The sequence below is a fragment of the Acanthaster planci genome, linkage group LG01 (genome assembly GCF_054643075.1).
Source record: "Acanthaster planci isolate LZ-2023a linkage group LG01, COTS_SCS, whole genome shotgun sequence".
In the NCBI taxonomy this organism is placed as follows: domain Eukaryota; kingdom Metazoa; phylum Echinodermata; class Asteroidea; order Valvatida; family Acanthasteridae; genus Acanthaster; species Acanthaster planci.
The window spans coordinates 19,511,702-19,531,606 of NC_141777.1; the positions used below are offsets into that span (position 1 = coordinate 19,511,702).

At 43.4% G+C, this 19,905-nt stretch overlaps 1 protein-coding gene across 4 annotated transcripts; it reads left to right on the forward strand.

Annotated features, from left to right (window-relative positions):
• The first annotated feature begins 7,888 nt into the window (after positions 1-7,888).
• Positions 7,889-18,033, forward strand: angel2 (angel homolog 2). 4 transcript variants are annotated; one of them, XM_022251819.2, is made up of 7 exons: positions 7,889-8,016; positions 8,242-8,360; positions 10,588-11,323; positions 11,612-11,859; positions 12,970-13,039; positions 14,383-15,012; positions 16,614-18,033. In XM_022251819.2, the coding sequence occupies exons 3-7, from the start codon at positions 10,678-10,680 to the stop codon at positions 16,979-16,981; spliced, it is 1,962 nt and encodes a 653-aa protein (XP_022107511.2). In that variant the 5' UTR covers positions 7,889-8,016; positions 8,242-8,360; positions 10,588-10,677; the 3' UTR covers positions 16,982-18,033. The 4 variants fall into 4 exon arrangements, with proteins under 4 accessions (XP_022107511.2, XP_022107510.2, XP_022107512.2 ...); XM_022251820.2 differs by lacking the exon at positions 8,242-8,360 and adding an exon at positions 8,093-8,184 and having other exon boundaries at positions 7,903-7,972; XM_022251821.2 differs by having other exon boundaries at positions 7,954-7,972.
• Positions 18,034-19,905: the final 1,872 nt, after the last annotated feature.

The following is a 19,905-nucleotide window of genomic DNA, read 5'->3' on the forward strand; positions in this document are numbered from 1 at the left end:
AATGCAAATGCCCGGTGCTTGTGTCCCGGTGCTACGCCAGACGTCCAGTCTTGACCGTGGACGGGGAGATCGACATGAGTGTCTCAATTGTTGGAACCAACATGGTGGATTATGCTCCGATGCACATGTACAATACGGGCGATTCACAATAGCGTGCCACCAAGAGTTTACAACACATTGGCCAATCATTACGCGCGAAATTTGTCGACCCTTTCCAAACGCGCATTGGGTTGACAAATTTCGCGCACTGTGATTCGCCAACGCGTTGCAAACTCTTGGTGGCGTAGTACTGTGAAACGGCCGTATAAGCACACAACAACTGCATACTAGTTTGCACACATAAAGAACAGCCACGGTGGTTCCAAAGTCTGAAGTTGGCGCTACTCTATACATACAACTTTGAAAGTGACCATCTTTGCTGCCACCCTTTGTTCATAAAGTTCCCGATAATTTCTCCCAACAGCAGTGTCTCTTGAAACAATTAAAGACCCACTGCATGCAGCCGTTGAACTCTATTATAACAGCCCTTGCAGCCTGGCATCCACGCTCCGGTGCATACCTGTCGCTACGTCTAGGAAACTGTCCCCACTCTTCACATGGCGTTTCACTCGAGGCAGGGGCGGCGGCCGGACCACGAGACACTGGTGGTGATAGAATGGCGATTACATTAATACTTGCACTGACTGACATGTCTCCGTGCCTTCCTTGACGCCGACATTTTATTATTTTTTTTTTTTACACAAAAACCACGTGAGGTAAAAAAGGGGGTGCAGGATCGCAGACGTGAAACACACGAAGGAGTTTTTGAGCATCTGGATTGTTTAAAACATGGCCAAGGAAGACTGTGAGTTGACTAGCAGTGCATCATGACGATGTCCAGCACGCCCACACACATGGATGCAAATAAGAAAACAAATTCAACATCCTAAATCTGGGGAAACTTCAACTTCCGTTTAAATGCGAAGGGAGCAACAGGCCACAGGCATAGGATAAAAAGTCTCCGGAGAAAATTGCAAAGTTCAAGGGGCTCAGGGGATAATATTCTGGATGAGCTCAAAAGGTCGAAGTTTTATTCAGTATAGTTTTTGTGTAAGCTTTCCTTTCCATGTAGCGCTGCACCTTTTTTTTTAAAGATATCTCAATGCAGCTTCACACTATTTTCCCTTTCAAATTCATTCAAGGCCAACAAGGATTTTGAAAAAAATCTTAGCTTTAACCTGTGATGACACCAGAACTATTAGGCTTGTACTGTGTGCCATTGGGGTCAAACAAACCAGGGCCTGCGAACAGAAACAAATGGTAAAATACAGCTTATCATCATCAAACAGTGTGCATGACCCTCGACGTGTAGATCGATTATCGTGCAGGCACGAATAATCGTGTTGCATGCATGGGAATCAGCGAGATCCGGCTTTCGTTTGGATTTAAAATGTGATCAAAAACAGACGGAAGTGACGATTCCCATTTGCCGCGTCGGCCCAGTATGTGTTGAAAGGGGTGTGGCTTATGGGGGACATAATTTTAGAGGCATTCCGGAGTTCCTTCAGAATGGCACACCAGCCTAATAGGCTTAGGTTACTCAAACGGGTCTGACGGACATGCGAGGAGCTCAAGTTTGACGTGTTGCGCGATTCCGTTGGACGGTTTCCATGGCGACTGCCCCTGCACTAGAAGCGAGCGTCCATAACTTTTCGAAGTCGCCTCTGATTGAGCTGTTCTATGCCTCAGTGCCAGACTGTTACTAAACTGACACCTCTTTTGGCTTTTATTAAAACCGTCCGATGCACGAAACAGAGATACAGGTGGAGGGAAAAGAAAAATAGCTCTGTTAAAATTGGCGGAAACAGCACCGATGGCCGGGGAGCGTAATGGAGTATGTTAAACCCGCGTCAGGCTGCCACGCACGCAGGCCACGCGGCGGATCTCCGCGGAAGACGGCCTACAAAATGATACAAATTGGCCAGTGCTGAACTTGATCACCCACAAATCCCCAGGGGGGTAAAGGTGGCCAATGAGAGTTAGAAAGGCCCTGGCCCACCCCTGGGGCTCTGGTAAGTTCCGACACGAACTGATTGACTTTTGCTGCGTGATTGATACTATACTTTTGGCGACGCAACTAGGCTAAACAGTTCCATTTTTATCGCGCTGAAAATCAATTGTGAACCTTCTGGATTAACTTTATACACCAATTCGTTAAGCGGCGACCTTTATGATTCTAGATCTACACAAATGTTGATCATATGCTGATAAATGCCGTTGCCAACATTCACGGTGTTCAAGGGAAGCTTGGATAATTTCTCGTTCCCTGCTCAAAACCAATTCCACCTTTATTTGTTGGCATTTTTACCAATATTCAGCGAAAGTTTTACAAACTTTACCAGTTGCCTTCAATACTCTCGGGATACTTATTCTCAAACTGGGAGGTAGAGCTGTACATGATGTGGGTGTGCGTTGCACATCATCCTCTTAAGTTCCCACCTACAGAGTACCGAAGTGACTACGTCAGGCGTACGAGTGTGTGCGTAAAAGGCATTAGAGCGAGAACCAACGCGTGAACCAACACGCACACGTACTCAGTTCAAAGTGACGTCACACTTCGGTACTCTATAACTTTGTTTAAAATACGGGCGATTCAAAATAGTGCAACACCAAGAGTTTGCAACGCGTCGGCCAATCACGATGCACAAAATCTATCGACCCAATACGCGTTTGGAAAAGGGCGAAAGATATCGCCCGTTGTGTTTGGCCAACTCGTTGCAAACTCTTGGAGGCGCACTATTGTGAATCGCCCATATCGCAATGCATTTATAAAAATGGTTCCCCTGAGCTTCAAAGCCCATCCACTTTCGCTGGAACATTTTGAGCTTCTTGAGTTACAATAAATACATTTGAAACCGTGGTGCTATAGATTGGGCACAGCAGATGCTAATTTCCATGAACTGTTTAAGCTCAGGCAAGAAGATGAAGTTTGTTACATCTTCTGTCAGCATCTTCATTAAAAAAGATGGCTTGATTGATAACCATTAATCAGTACCCCGAATTCCCCTGAGCTTTAAAATCTACCCACGTCCAACGGAACCACGTAGCTCCATTGATTAAAATCTATGATTTTCGAAATTGTGACGTCATCTCATGTACAGAATGCAAAAGTAAACATGTACACGTGCCTGTCAATGGTTCAGAGTCCACTTTGGCTCTGGAGTCCATCATTTTGTGAACAGTCATGTGACGGCAAATAGGAATAGGATCAACTGTCTCAGATTTGTAAGTGCATTTCAACTCCAACGCCTATTCATGCCCATTCTTTTTGCCCTCGTATAGAGAAGCGGACCGTTTACACATCAAGATTGATATATAACTTGCTTCGTCATGTCCCGCATGAGTTCATCACTCTGCGCCGGCCTCGCCGATTCACAGCGCAGTGGTCGTTTAGCGTTGGGCGTTCACCACACACCCAGTCGTCATTCCTAGCTCGATTTGTTCGTGATTAATTGGATGGAAAGGCCGTCCAGTCTAGACCACTGGTTCAAATGAGGGTTAATCATGTAATCCTGCATTGCTCACCGTCCGTGGAGTTTTGCCACCATTTCCTTATCGTTCCTTAAACTGGCTCCATGCTGTGGTTACCCGGTTTATTCGTTAGTTTCTTATGAGAACATTTTGCGCTGAGTTCTGGGCCTGAGACTTAGGGTAGTTCACCCTCCGCGGCACCCCACCCCATCAACCTGTGACAGGCAACTTTGAAATATTAATTCTTCCATGGAACTTCGCTCGTCGCCGAGCGCCCAAACAGGGCGTTGGGAAAGGCTGATGGCCTTACACAGATTTTAGTGAAGGAAATACGTCACACGGGTCAACGCTAACGACGTGCAGAGCATTGTGGTTAAATTTCTGCTAGGCGGCGGTTATCGATTCGATATTTGTTTTCTTTTTCTTCCGCATATTCGCACTACACTTTATTTGCTCATCCAAAATTGATCACGATAACCTATGAATTGAAGTATATCGCCTAAAGACACGTGATCAACGATCTTTAGTGAGAAGATTATCACACTGTGATTGTAACACGGCCATGTTTTTCTCATATTGCCCATGCCAAAGCATTGCCATTGGCGAACCAAAAAAATGAAATAACGCTTCTCTTACAGGAAGTGTTGACCTCGCGGTCACAGATCGTGCACAATGTAGCCAATCACAGGGCAAAGCCATCAGCCCTTCCCAGCGACCTTTTCGGGCGATGGGGCGACATACGAACACTGGTGGAACTTCAGGCTCACAGCGAGCATTTATTTCTTACTGCGTGAGGCTCACGAGTAATTAAGAGGCTTGTTTTCGGTACACAGTTGTTGTCTCTATAAAAGAATACGCGCATCCTTTTTCTGACTGATTTAAACTGAATTTATGTGGTTCACTTTTACGAAGCATTCATTTTACTCTCTGTACGCATCTGAAAATGGCTTATATTTCAGTTTTGGTCCTTTTTTCATGACAACGCACGACTACTGTCATGGTCTTTTCCATAACCTTTTCCTTATGGCTGGCAGAAGTTAATTTTAGAAAAGGAAAGAAGGGTGTGTCGCGACTTGATTTCTTTTACCAACAGAATACAAAGAGGTAATGCACTGTACATATGTATTCATACAAGGATAAGTAGCAAGGAGATGATGCCGTCAGCATACTGAGTGTCTTCAGGGGTCGGAATAAAAATGAAAAGTGAATGACGGTGTATCCAACGGTGATTCACCAACATTATGTAACTGAACACTATGTAAATGAGCAGAAGCGCCCCTCATTGGTTGAAAAGAACCACATTGGTTGGGAGTGTTCATTTTTGTTGGTAGCGATGTGACCGTGTCGCCTGAATTTCATAGTCGTTCATGTTCAGTTCCGACCAAAGGAGCCGCCGTTGCCAAGAAAATAGCGCCCTCTCTTGGTCCAACTCGAGGCCCATAGCACTTCACAACTGGTACTAACACTGAAAGAACTAATCCTTTCAAAAGTATTCTCCATTTTACATCCACACCACAAACCTGGAGACACCAATGTTATCCTAAGAAACAGCAAAACAAGCCCCTGAAAAAGGAAGTGCTAGCCTCCACGGACGCGGCATCAACCTACATACTAGGCCCAAGCTGTTTGCGGGACGCAAATCTCGCAAGGACGTGACGATAATGTGTTCAAGATCGCCCGGGGATCCCCCTCTTATTCAGGCGACCACGAGGTCGCACAACACTTGGAGGTATACAGCGATGCCAGAAACTTCCGTACAGTATGAACAACAGGGAACTCTGAAGTTTGAGAATATGGATGGAGAAAAACTCTGCCCTTTCTCAATATTCTTGAGTTATGGTAACAGTGGGTGAGCAAAACAATCAAGCAATTATTGCTATTGTCATTTTGGTAACCGTTTTGCTGAACACTGTGCGAATACAGACAACTTTTGAAAGCCCAAGAAAATAGTGTCTAACGCGTCAAGATTAGGTATGTGTACCTGATATTCTGTAGGACAGTGCGATACGTTACGTGAAGAGAGATAAAACGGCAGACAACATGACAAATGGACAGTCTGATTATTATAATAGGCGGATCACGTAAGCATGCACCCTTCATTACGAGACTAGAAAGAAGACAAGATTAAATACATAGATGAACCCCTTCTCCCAAGTGTGAGACTTAATTGATAAGCACGAACGTCACATACTCTGAATTGAGCAGGCGATGAGCTCAAGAAAACGGAACAGCAACGATTCAAATGGCTTCACAGCTCCGCTGAGCAGTTTCTCCATTCGCCACCTGCACGCCGGTGTCCCGAGCGACTTAAATGTCCCGCGACCTTGGGAGGTTCGTGGGGACATGTTCGAATAACGACGGGTCTTGGTGTGAAGCCCTGCCCGGGCCGCACGCACTGCAGCGGGCAGCGCACTTTTTTGTTGGAGCAATATTATTCACTCAGCCTATTAGTGATCCGGCTTGAATCAAGTCTACACTTTGAAGGGAAGCGGCCTATCCTGCCATCTATCATGATTATAGGAGGCGCTGTAAACAATTCCTGTAAAGCCTCAGCAGGCCAGAGGCTGGACCTGCCTCACACTGGTCTCAATTTGCCTTTTCTCCAAACTAAGCATGTAAACTAAGCGTGTAAATTATCATAGAATCCATAGATGAATCTACCCTTCATTACGTTCTACTCTCAGACTGACGATGGCACATCGTAAGTATATATCCGTGCAAAAGTACTGGAATAAATAAGCATGAAAAATATGTTTTGTTCCTGTGATGTGACTCCCCCCCCTCAGCTGATACTGTGGATCCCCTTAATGCTTGTAGCTGGCGACATTGCTGGTTTTAAACCGTCCCTTGAATATTAGAAGACTCCGAGTATGGAATCATAAAAGCTGTGGCAGCCTTTATAAGGAGATATTACGCATTATCATCCCGAGGCCAGACAGAGGGTCAGGACAAGTAAGCAGCGTCCCGGGTGCACTTTTACATTAACTGATTGCACTAGTCAAAAATTATGTCCAAACAAAGCAACACTCAATATCTACAGTGATCAAAACAAAAAACTTCTTTTTTCTGGGGGGCGGGGAATAGCCCCGGTCCCCCCCCCATTCAGCCCTTGGGCATTTCTATGTCTGGAACATTCTCTTGAAAATCGTATGATAAGAGGACTCCGAATGTGGAATCCTAAAATCCATGGCACTTCAAGAGATACTATGCATTATCCTACTTAATTCCATCTAATTTACTCCATACTAGAGTCCAGTATTCCATCAAAAGTTTGTGTCATTTTATTACCAAGAGAGAGAGCCAAGTTTCAGTCGGTGCTAAGTCAGTACTGTACATCTACACACGGTAACACATCTCAAGTTTTTCGACAGGCAAGTTACGTGTTACATATATTTCCATATGCGGTGCAGCCTTTTGCAAGAGGCATCACCATAGAAAACGTTTTACCAACTCTCCTCGCGCGCATACATGCCTGCATACATCCGCGTTTATTGCCATATTACCTAAAGTTATTGTTGTTGTTGTTGTTGTTGTTGTTGTTTTCTACGCCGCTGGATCAAGTTTTGTATCAGATCCAATCAGATAAACAGTTTACATCGATGTTGTGCAAACTGTTGGGATGCAGGCCCCCATTGCAGTGTTAGCAATATTGTAGTCGAGTACTTTCCGAGTACCAACGTTCTCCGCAAAATACTGAACTGGGTAAGAGGGAATAAAGCCAGAGTGCACAGGCATTTGATGGTAAATGTGCAAAGGTAAGATTACAAAATAAATGTTAGAATTCAGACACTCCCAGTTGTGTAAAATTTAAGTTTTAAGGAGAAAAGTATTCGGAAAGTACTCGGCCGAGTACTTTCTGAGTACTTTTGTCCTAAAAAGTTAATTTTAATCAAACAGTGATGGTCTGAAGTCGTGTTGCTTTGTAATCTTACCTTTATGCATGTGCCTTAAAATGCCAAAGTACTTCAGCTTTGTTCCCTCCTAACTAGTTAAATATTTGGTAGAGAACTTGGTTCTCAAAAAGTACTCGACTCCATCACTGAGTATTAGACGGAGCCAAAAATTGCCCAAGCCGACGCGACCACACGTCATCAGCTTTTAGAACATGGTATTGTGGCCTATGAACTTGAGAATGTCTTATTGTTTTCTCTCTACAGGTTTCTTCAGGCATGCAAGCTATAGTCCCTAGGGCGATCAGTTGAGAAATACTTGGTGTAATTACCAGAATTTAAAACAATAATAATAATAAAGGCTCCATTCCGTTTACATAATTATTATAAATGCTTGTTTTTTTCAACCATTGACAGGACTTGTTCAAGTCTATGTTTAATAGATTCATCAATACGACAGAGGGCGGTGTACTACTAGCGCTGTGGCTTGTCATGCACACAGCTGTAGTACGTACGCGTCGTACGTACGTGAGGCCAGCCTCTGAGAATATCCGCTTATTTTTCCGCTGCAGGTAGAGATTTCTTTGAAAACGCCAGTTCATTCGTTGCACTAAAGGTAATATTGTACATTGGGCACAGATATCAAGCACACTATTAAATAGCTCCGCCAATTGTGCTTTTACCATTCGTAGATTTGTTGCCGAAACTGAACGAGATGGTGATGCCACGGTGAAGACTAGTATTTGAAGTGTGTACAGTACAGGTCTACGTAGGAGGACACATGGTACACGTATCGATACATTCTCGTGTTGAAAACGGTTTTTTTCTATTATGTCCGTAGGCTAGTGTATGGCAGCACTTCCATACAGAGACAGCACTTATTTGAAGTCGTCAGAAAGTGGTAACATGTCCTAAAAAGTGAAATTTAGCAAAGAAATTTCTGAAGCAAGTCTCGTACCGGTAGGTTTGTGCACTAGGGGCAACAAATGTTGTCGGTTAACGGCAGTCTTTCCTTGTATGATGTAAATTGTATAATATATGAAAGCAGGAGCGGTCGATCTGTGTGATCTATCTGTCTGTGTGCAATCTCTCGTTCTTGCTGAACAACACTGATGATTCTGCCATCAACTTAAACACCTCTTCTTTCTACCTGATGGTTGTGGAAGATTGTTTCAAAAGCGTGAAAAACGATTTCATGCAGTATAGTATAGTGCAGTATAGCACAACGCGATTGTGTGATTGTGCTGATTGGCCGATTGCCCCTAACATATAATGTACATATACATGTACAGTATGTTGAGTGTGATCAGCATGATCCTGTGATCTCAGTGTGCTATCAGTCGACCCTGTATGAAATCGACCACTTTGCCATGTTCACTTCCATTTTTCAAACAATCTTCCACCACCACAAGTTAGAGCAAAAGGTGGTTGGTGATTGGCACACGATGCAGTAATTTAAACCTGATAAACTCGACAGATTGTGCAAAGATTGAGCAATTGCACTTATCGACCAGTAGTGCCTAATGTCGATGAGTCCACATACATGTACCTAGATATTAACTTGTATTTTGGAAGTTAAATGTGATTGTAAAGTCACATTAGGGTCAGATCAAAAGACGTCTGAGCACCACTTGACCACAAGGCTTCCCTGAGTTCGGCCACCACTGCAGCATGCAAGCACCTGCTTAGCTAGCGTGACATTATGTACATTGTAAACGAAAATACTGAGGGTTTACAATGAAGTTCCCTTGAAAATGACCGTGAATTCTTCATGAACCTTTTGGCATAGACATGTATAATATTTGCTACCATGTACTTAATACATTGTACGTGTACTTTTTCCATTGGCAGATGTGCTTCTGTCGCATACCCCAATAGAGCCCCAATAGTGCCCTACTAGTACCCCAATAGTACCCCAGAGTGTCCCAATAGTACCCCAAGAGTGCTCACCAGTGGCATTAGCCATGTCTGAAAATTGGTGTATTTCTCAAGTACATGTAGAAAGCCCGGCCCTAAGTCTCATGACAGGGTTTTTTTGTCTTTTGGATATTTTGTGGTATTTCTCCAAAAGTGTATATGTCTGCTGTATCTCACTGTCTCGTTGACTTGTACTGAAAAATGATTTTGATTTGGTTGTGCAATGATTTTGTGCATCTTGGCACATGAATACCCCATCATTTCAGCTGACTGACAGTTAGCATTACTTGTAACTGTGTTCATGCTTGGTATTAGTCGTCATTTTTTCCAGATACATGTATCAAACTTTGGACCCATTACAACCCTAACATTCCTGAATCCTTCAATTTTGATATGATTTTGCACGCACCCTAGGGAGTTAGGGTTAATTCACTCTTGATGTGAAGAAGAAATTAGTAATTAAATGAAAAAAAAATGAAATAAGGGCTGAGTCAATTTAAATAATTCATGGTTCGAATGTTCAACCTTCAATTCGATCAAAAATCCGACTATTTGGTCGTACCAATGGGCAGATTGTTGACAAACAATCCATATACAAAATCAGTTGCAATAATGTACACAATTGTACATTACAATCACTATAATAGCTTCTCACGTCTAGGAGTACATGTATCTCCAACCTCGAGTAAGCAAAAGTTAGAGACATGCATTACTTCTTGGTCTTTAAAATTTTTGATGAATAATTTACTTTTTGAATCGTAAGATTTCTGTCGCTTTTCATTTGAATCTGCTTGAAACAAGCCTCCACAGTGCAGTTTTTCTCATTTAACATGTTTAAAACAAAAAATCCTCCCTTTGTTTTCATGAATTTTGCATTCGAATAGTTGAATTTAGAAAAAAATATTTGAATACTTGATCGAATATCCGGATATTCGGCACAGCCCTAACTGATCTGTCAAATCTCAGTGATCAATGTAGACCCAAAAATTAACTCAAAAAGTGACCTTATTCCAATTGCTTATGAGGTGGTACAGTCGAACCTCGTTAATAAGAGGTCCTTTGGACTTGGCAATTTACTTTGTTATAACAGGAACCTTGTATTATCAGGAATGAAAACAATGACTAACAAAAGGATCAGGACCTAAAAGTGTCCATGTAATAAGCAAAATCTTGTATTAACAGTGCTCTTATTAAAGAAGTTTGACTGTAATTAGGACTAGCATTATTTTATTTTGTGTTTGATTTGAGTGATCTCTCTTTCTGGTTTCAGTATATGTTTAAAGATTCATCTTCGAGAAGACCAGCTGTATTGATTAAGGCAGAGTGACCATCAGCAGCTCATTGCATCAAGGCAGCGTGAATGTTCAACCCTGGCAGATTTGCATTCGAGTCTGCCCGCAGAACTCGGCAATTGTCTCTCCTGGAACAGTTGTCGGGGTTGCTCAGGATGGAGGAGACCAGCGGTGGACGACCTGCAAAGGAGAAGGCGAAAGAGATCTACCCAAACTGCTTTCCTCCCCCGAGGGGCTGCTCTAGTTTGCCAGGAAGGCAACCAGATGGAGCGGCAACCGGTCAGCATGGGCAGGAGGTGGGTCTACCCCATTCATCATTCCATCAGGCCCAGCAAGAAGTCACCCAGCGTGCCCCTTCACCAAACCCCCAGGGCTCTGAGAGTCTCCACCCTGGAAGGCCCACAGCCTGGTTCCCCCATCCTCCGACTGCCATCACCCGCTCCTATCACACCAGCTTTCCCTCCCCAGCCGCGAGCAATACATCATCATCATCATCTGCTAATATCAATGCAAGTGTCCAGACTAGATCTCCAAGTGATCAGTCGCAGTCCAAGAGAACATTGAACATTAGCTCTGCTGAGTCAAAGAAGCTACGCTCGGAGATTAGTCCAGGGACCTCAAATGACCAGGAGAAGTTGTCACTGACCCGACAAGAGACTAGCGATGAGAAAGTTGAGATGCTAACCATAAGAAGTGGAGATGAACTTCCCTCAGGTAATATTCGTTCTCTATTCGAATCACTGCAAATAATAATGAACTTGATATAAACAGAATGACAAATAACTGCTTCAGCATGGGAATTACTCCATGGTACTTTTTTCCACAAATTTCAATGCCTTCTCTAAATCTCTCCAAAATTCCTCCAAAGTCATTCAAGTCCTGGGTAAATCATGTTGTCTGAGTTCTTCCTCAATTTTGTAAAATCCTCCAGTGAAGAAGGTTGGATGGTTCAGGGTCTGTGTGTAATGTTCATTCTCGAGATTTTCCCATCTCGTATGCCAGGGGTTACAGCTGAAGGAAAGAGACCTGACATGTCCAAGTTCAAGCGGAGGTGGAAGTTGACCCCAGCTGGAGAGAGCCGTTACCTTTGGCCATCGGGCACCGAGGTGTCACTGCTGTGCTACAATGTCTTGGCCCAGTGCTTGATTGAGAGCAACGACTACCTCTACGACAGCTGTCCAGAGGAGATCCTGAGGTGGGACTACCGCAAGGAAAACCTGCTGAGAGAGCTTCAACAGGCCGAAGCTGATGTATGCCATCCTCCCTAAATTATTTACATGTATTTCTTTCGATCTCATTTGGCAAATGGCCTTGGAGTCGACCATAATCTATGTTCTGTACTTGTTTTTGGTGCTGTGAAGGCTAAACCGGCATTGATTTGGGGGATTTGCCCATCACTGACATAATTTCATGAGCTCTGTACACCCAGTGCTGCCTTAACCCTAACCCCTAGGCTCCTGCACTAGAAAGCACACTGAACTTCACAAAATCCAACAGGTGCATGTACTTGTCTATGTACTTGTACATGCAGGACCTCACTGTACCAAACCTGATAAAATCCAACAGAATGAGCCCGTTGGAGTTTGAGTGATATGGTATGGATGGGTCTATGCAGTATAGGATGACTTGCAACTGATCAGTACCAAACCTGACAAAGTCAAGCATAGTCCAACAATTGGTACAGCAGGCTAGACACTGCACACAGTGACCCGTGTGTGTCCCAACTCACACGGAATCCAACACCATCTCCCTGGGCCTTTCATCCCAAGTCTCATAAAATTCAACAAGATATTCATCAGGTGCGGTACAAAACCTGCTGTTGGAGTATAGCAGGTTTGGGGTAGTCAGGGTTAAGAGCTCATTTGAAAATTCACAAGACACTCAACTTGGCCTTTGTACACATTCAGTCGCAACCTGTGCACATTCAGTTGTAAAATTGGTTGACCGTGCATATGTGCTATACATGTACCACTCCTGTACTCAAACCACCACTGCATCCACATGATGTGTCTTCAACTCGATGTAACTCGCAGACCATATTGAGCCAAACTTACAGTTTCTGGATGAAGTCCACATTAAAGATTCTCAGTGACTTGGATAGCCTGCCAAACTATGTGCACATTCACATGTACAGAGCAGCCTGCCTTTTATTCAGCGTGTGATAATGCGCACATACATGTACATGGAACTTGTACTTTTTGTCAAACTCTCTTAGCAAGTTGGGACAAGGAAAATTGGAGAGGTTTGATTGTTCTGTTTTGAAATTGCAGCATTTTGTGTCTCCCTTTGACTTTTACGCACAGCATATTTTTAGTGATTGCCCATTTCCTAAATTGTTGCATCTTCTTCTCCAATGTCAGATAATGTGTCTGCAGGAAGTACAGCTCAGCCACTTCCGTCATTTTTTCGGACCAGAGTTAGAGAAACTTGGTAAGCTTTTCCAGCCACTGTAAGTAGAAAGCAAGTTTTGGTAATCTGTTCAGTAACTGCCTCCTAGATTTGGACAAAACCGGGGGACTTCAATTTGTTGCTAAGTTCTAATAAGTATCTCGAGTATTTTCAAAAGATGAAAAATGCATCTGGTCATGGACTTTGGTTTCACTCTATAAAAAAATGGTCTTGATAGTGCACAATATTGGAGTGACATATTATACAAATATTGACTGCTTCGAGTGGTACAGTAAACCTGGCCTCTGGAGGTGATGCGTGGAGCATTCTATTTCCCCGAGGCAAAGCCGAGGGAAAATAGAATGCTCCATGGATCACCAAGGGAGGCTAGTTTTACTGTACCGCGAGATAAAGCAGTCAGTATTTGTTTTATAACACCTCCCCACAGATTCTGCAAAAGTTAAGCTAAAAATCAATAATGAAACACCAAACTGGAATTTACATTCATCAAATTTAATTCAAGAATTCCAAGCAGAACAGCAACATTTGAATACATTCATTAACGAATGTTGTTCGCTATGAGCCAAAATACACGCCTATGCTTTCGTTGCTACGGATATAGTTCTTTGGTTGCTATGGGTATAGTTTTTTTTCAGAATGAGGCTGCATGGTATAGTCTTTTTGAAGCAATGGTATAAAAATAGTAAAACCAGCAAGCGTCACAGGACACACTTTCAGCAAATCAAAATACAGAATCTGTGGGTGAGGTGTTATAAATGCAAATATTCAAATCATTTTGATTTTATAAACAGTGAACTTCCACGTGTAGATTGTCTCCTTCCTTACCCTGTACAAATGGTTTGTCTTGCCCAGTCAAGATAATTTTAACCAAAAGAATTGACGTGTCATTTTGCACTGAGCGATCCATCAACAGTAGCCGGCATTTTTCACCCTCTTCTTTCAATGTACACTGCACTTTTCAAAACAATTTCATCATCATTTCCTTTTTTCCCCACATCAAGAACAATGATTATTCTACTTTCCTTATATTTCCAGTGCCCCTCCCTTCCATTAGAGATATCCAGTGTCACCTCTGTCTTGCAAATTGTACAAAAGCCACTGTATCCAGTCAATTGAGTTGTGGACGTTAAGGATCTAGTCTAGTGCTTAGTAGTAGACACGGAGTAATATGCCTTTTTGTGGAAGCAGTGAAGCCTTGTTACCTAAAAACTCATTCTTTTCTTGGTCTACCATATCGTATTTAATGCTCTCTCGTAAGCCGTCTAGTCTCTATCCAACTTGTATTTGACCTTCTGTTTGTTGCCATGCTGGTTTTGTGTTTCTCAATGTGATAGCCAGTTGTGAATATACACACTCTCTTGCAGGCTATGCATCCCTATATCAGAAACGAACAGGAGACAAGCATGACGGCTGCGCCATCTTCTACAAGAGGGATAAGTTTGAGCTGGAGGACTGCAAGAAAGTCCGGTTCTACCGCTCCAACATCAAGCTGCTGGATCGCGACAACGTGGGCCTCGTGGCGCTCCTGCGTGCCAAGGGATCCTCACAGGCCCGGGGCCAGCCCCCCAAGCTGTGCGTAGCCACCACTCACCTGCTCTACAACCCCAAGCGGGGTGACATCAAGCTGGCCCAACTGGGGATGCTGCTGGCCGAGATTGACCGACTGGCAGCGGCCACTGTGTCCCCCTGCCAGCCCCCCTCCGCACCCCAGCCGACACCCCTCTACCACCCGATCATCCTGTGTGGGGACTTCAACAGCCTGCCCCACTCGCCCCTCTACAACTTCATCCGGAACCGGAGGCTGGACTACGTGGGCCTTCAGAAGGTCTTGGTCTCAGGTCAGGGGTCAAGCCGAAGGTCCTTTGACCCCTTGAACTGGCCCCTGTGGCCCTACGATGTTGGGGTGACAGATGCCTGCCAGTTTAGGAGCGTTGTGAAGGAACGATTGAGGAATAGAGAGAACAGTGATCAAGACAAGCAAAAGCAATGCACAGGTAAGAGAACATCTAAGTTTATTTACATAAACGACAATTGTGAGGCTGGCAAAATGATTTGCTGGTATTGGGTAGGAAAATGCATGTAAAACCCTCCTCTCCAGCGCTGTTTGTTGCAGTTAATCTGACATTCAGTCAAGTGGCTAGTCATGGCTGTGTGCAATTTGCATTTATTGACTATCCAAAAAGTCAAGTAGGAAGAAAAAGACCTTTAAACTTTTGAGTCCGTATTTGTTAAAAATGAAAGAAGTTTACTGTTTTTCCTCACATATGGAGTTTGGACTTTCTTATGACGGCTCTTTATCTCACATCGGGGGAATATTTATGATCATAAATTGCTACTGGGAGTTAGCAATTGGCCTAGATTCTGAGGATTTCACATTTCTTTACAAGTACACTTCCACGTGGAGCCAATAGGGACCCACGGTCCACTGAGCACTGTAGGAAAGTACCCACATAAACAAAAATGGGTATATTACTTTCGGAAGTTACTAGTGTAAACATATGTACCATCCAGGCGAAGGATTTTAGTTGTCTCTGTAAACAGTTTTCTTGTGTCGCTACGTAAAGGTTTTAACCCCCACTCTCCAGTCAGTTTGCTGGGAAACTTCCCAGATACTCCGAAATTCCCTCTGTGTTGAACACCAGTCGTCCAGCCTTCATATTTAAATTCTCCAAGAACATCTAAAGCCCTGTCCGCACTGGACGTTTTCGGGTCTAACTAATACCAAGACGATGGTCACTTTTCCCATTTTTACGTCCAGTGCGGACATCCTGGGAAGTATTTCTATCACTTACTTTTACCGGGCCACGCGATTACTTTTACTGGCCAACTTCTGCCCGGACAGCGCAAGTCGGCAAAAGCATGGAAAGTGGCTCATTAGAGTGTACATCCGGCCAGAGCACAGTGGCATGCTGCACACAGGAAAACTACATGTACGCATGGGTGTTGCACGTTTCACTGCGGTGTGGCATCTGGCAAGAATTTACAGTGCATTCATTTGGTCTCAATCGAGGCAGAAATCATTATTGAACCAGTTGGAAGTTTGTATCCAAGGATGGAAACAAATGCAGAAAGATCACGCACAGTGCCCTCATGAGTCATCGCACTGACAGTTTGGTTACTTCTCCCGTGGTCTTGGTAAAATGTTCTCACGTCAAATTCCAAGTGCAGACAGTGATCATGTTTTACTGTTTTTCATTTTACCATAAGCTCAAACAAAAAATGTCAAGTGCGGACACGGCTAAATTCAAGCCCTGTTTAAAGTAAAAGTGGCTTGGTTCCATCTGTCTCTCAGCCTCAGTCCGACAGGATGATTCAGAGTCTCCAGGACTAGCAGCCTTTAACAGGTTTTGCAAGGTGTGGGTGGTGATAGTAACTCACTGCAAGCTATAACCACATGAGAGTGGGCCTTGGTGGCCATGTTTAAGTTACATGTACTTGGTTACCGCCAGGCAAAATCTATGTTCCTTTGGCGGCCAGTAGGTACATGTAGATGCGTTTATCACTGCCAGCTACAGCCTTGAGGAGGGGCCCTCCACCCTTAGTTTCACCACTGGCAGTTAGTCTTTATGGTACCAACATAATTTGGCCCTTCCAGAACCGTCGGATGCTGCCAACGAGCCCCAAGACTGGGAGAAACGCTTCTCGGAGAGCATCCACCACCCCTTCCAGCTTGCATCGGTCCACAGCCACGGCAGCCAACCCCGGGAGGTCACCACCAACCACAGCCGCACCAACTGCACCGTGGACTATATCTTTTACTCCAGCGCCCCGCCCAAGCTGGGCGGCATGCTGCCAGAAATGCCCAGCCCTCCCGTGACCTATGCCGGAGAGTTGAAGCTCCTCGAGTACCTGAGCCTCCTGACGGATCAGGAGGCCACGGACATGGGAGGGCTCCCCAATCACGCCTTGTCATCGGATCACTTCTCACTGCAGGCCAAGTTTTTGCTGATTCCTCCGGAGTAGACACAGTGCTTTTTACATAATGAAATATTTTACTGACATTTCAGATGGTGCTATGTGAACGAAAAGCAGGAAAACACTGCCGAATTTTGACTGGATACGCACAACTGATTCGCGTCAGTACTTAGGAGAAATGCACCCAAGCACCCATGCACAGAGCACTGACACTCAAGTGTGTATTAAATTAAAGTATGCTTGAGATTTTACTGCCAAATGTTCTCGTCATGTAAGAGATATGCACAGGAAAGACCAGATCACACACCAGAAATTATTTCACAATTGTAACAATTTTATTTTTCTGCTGCTAATTTCATATATGCTGACCCATGATTGAGAATTTGACGGTGATTTTATACTCTAGTGATGCCAGAGGAATTAGAGTGTGTACATGTACATGTAGGTTCTAAGTGTGTCGCACAAAAATGAATGTACATGTATCAGGGTCGGCCACTTCCTTGTATTGAGCTCTGTTTATTGTGCTCCATTCATTACCAAGTTTGGACAGTCAGCGACAATTCAAAAACAATGCTCCAGCCCCTCTTATTTTATACCATTTTTAGTGTGCTTGTTTTTGGCCCTGCTCAGGGTTGTGTAAAGCCATTCAGTCACCTGGCAAATCAAAGGCCAGGTCACAGGGGATAAGATTAAAAGTGTCAAAGAATGGACAGGAACGGTTTTTAGCTGGTGACTCGATGCCTGACCAGACATCTGATGACTTTTGTTGACTTGTAACATTATTATTACAATTAGGCTTCTTTTATCGTCAACCTCTCGTTATCATAAGTTATTTACAGTATTATGCTGATGGGTCGCACTTCATTATTTGCTTTGTTTTGTATGTTAGGGGTTTATGCTCCAATTTTAATGCTATGGAAAGTACTATGTCTTTATTTATTTCATTGTGGAAGTAACAGTTTTACCATTGTTACCCGAATGTCATGAATTCACTCCGAATTCTTGTTGAGAAACATTCTCTATGGATTATTTTATTTCAAAGAATAAATCCTTTACTGGACACATTTCCAGCCGGTGTGTTAGGGTTTTCTTGAACTAAACCTTTGAGGTTTGTTGGCGTTCTCTTTCTTTCATTCTTTGGATTGTTGCTTGTTTCTGTATGATTCTGTTTTTGTGAGGCAGAGGCTGTAACAATCAGCATGCCTTACCTTTGCCGTTGTCTCCGTTTGGCTGCCCGTAATCTCATTTTAGACATAACACGTGGCAACATGTATAAAAAGGGCTTTTATTCTTAGATCGGCAATTTGCTTGAAGCCCCTAAATCCAGTTGTCCGCCTGTCTGTTCTCCAATTCAAAATAAAAGAAGGCTTCTAACATATCCCGTGCAGTAATGGAATTATGTATCTGATACTCGTTACTTGGCGGCTGAAATAACTGTGACGTGAGGTTGCTTCTTGGAATTACATTACACTTTATCATGAATATGCAAAGTTACATGCGCACAAAAGTCCGCAAGGCCCTGAAATGCTCTTCAAATGGCGAAATGAAAATTGAACAAAGAGTTACATGTACATCGGAAACAAAGATGCATTCACGGGTACTGCATTCGCCAAATCATAACTTGTGTACCCTAAAAGTCCGGGCTTCGGGAACGCCTATGGATATACATTGTACAAAGACATTGGAAATAGCGCCCTCAATTTATGCCTGAGCTTTTAAAATTCTGAAAACCGAGGCCTGGAAAACTACCCAAATAACGTGCAAGGTGTAAAAGCTACATGTATTTGGCTGAGTGGTGTTTGTGAGTTACAAAAATTACACGTCCGCATGGTTTAGACTCCGTTTTACAAAATTTGGCTAGGAAGACATTGGTAAGGCAGTTTTGTCATCTTTTTTTACCACCCAGATTTGGCATTTTATGAACCCTTTTCCTATCCCGATTTTGGCTTTTTAATTTTAGTTCTCCAGCCAATTTGAGTCTACAAGTGCCCCATCCTTCTGGATTTATTCTACTGAAAAATATAAGGGACGGAAGAACATACTACAACCTCTGTGGCCAACTATTGTTTCGGCTACGCACCTCGCCCAGATACCCTTGGTCAAAGTTTGCATTCCGTACGTCGTTTTCATGAAACTGACGCCATAATATTCAAAAATATTTAAATCTAATGATGTTGTGCCAAGCACAGAAATCACCAGCTTTTATTTACCGGTACACCTTTTTAGTTTCTACTCTCTAGGGTAAACGGAGAAAAAAATTTACCCTGAGAATTATGAAAAAATTGACCGCCTGGAAGCCTATACGGTCAGCGTTCGTGCAATGTAGAGTCCGGTCGACACACCTTCGTTGTACCGATTTGACCGCCAATTGTACGGTCGCCTCGTCGTCCTGCCGCAACGGTGCCGAACCTCAGTGGTGTAATGAAGAGCGGAAATCTCACTCAGATCTTGCAAATAATTAAAGGAGAAATTAAATAGGATTGCTGTGATGATTTAAATACGTGTAGAAAACCTTTCTTGCCAAGTTACTCTCTTTTGTGGCATTAAAAATGAGAAACTCCAACATTTTTGTTGTGCTAATAGTTTCCATATTCATAAGCTAAAGGGTGATGTCATCCCAGGCCCAACAACAGTTGCTCTATAGCTCTGTGAACAAATATATCGTACTTTTATAAGTAAGTTCTAATTTATACATGTACTTGGTCATCATGTTAAGTAGATTGTGTGACAGCATTAAAATGGCACCCTCCAAAAACTTTACTGATGAAAGGATTTTCTTCGAGCGGAAAAACTAGTCTCTTTTAATGAAAAGAATTATCTAAATCTTGTTGTATAATGTGCACGAAGACAAGTTGAGCTGAATGCCCACTGCATATTTCCTTTAGTGGATCCAAACCAAAAACAGTAGGAGAAAAACAACACACAGAAGCCACAATATGCTCGAAAAATACATTAGCGATTAACACTGATTA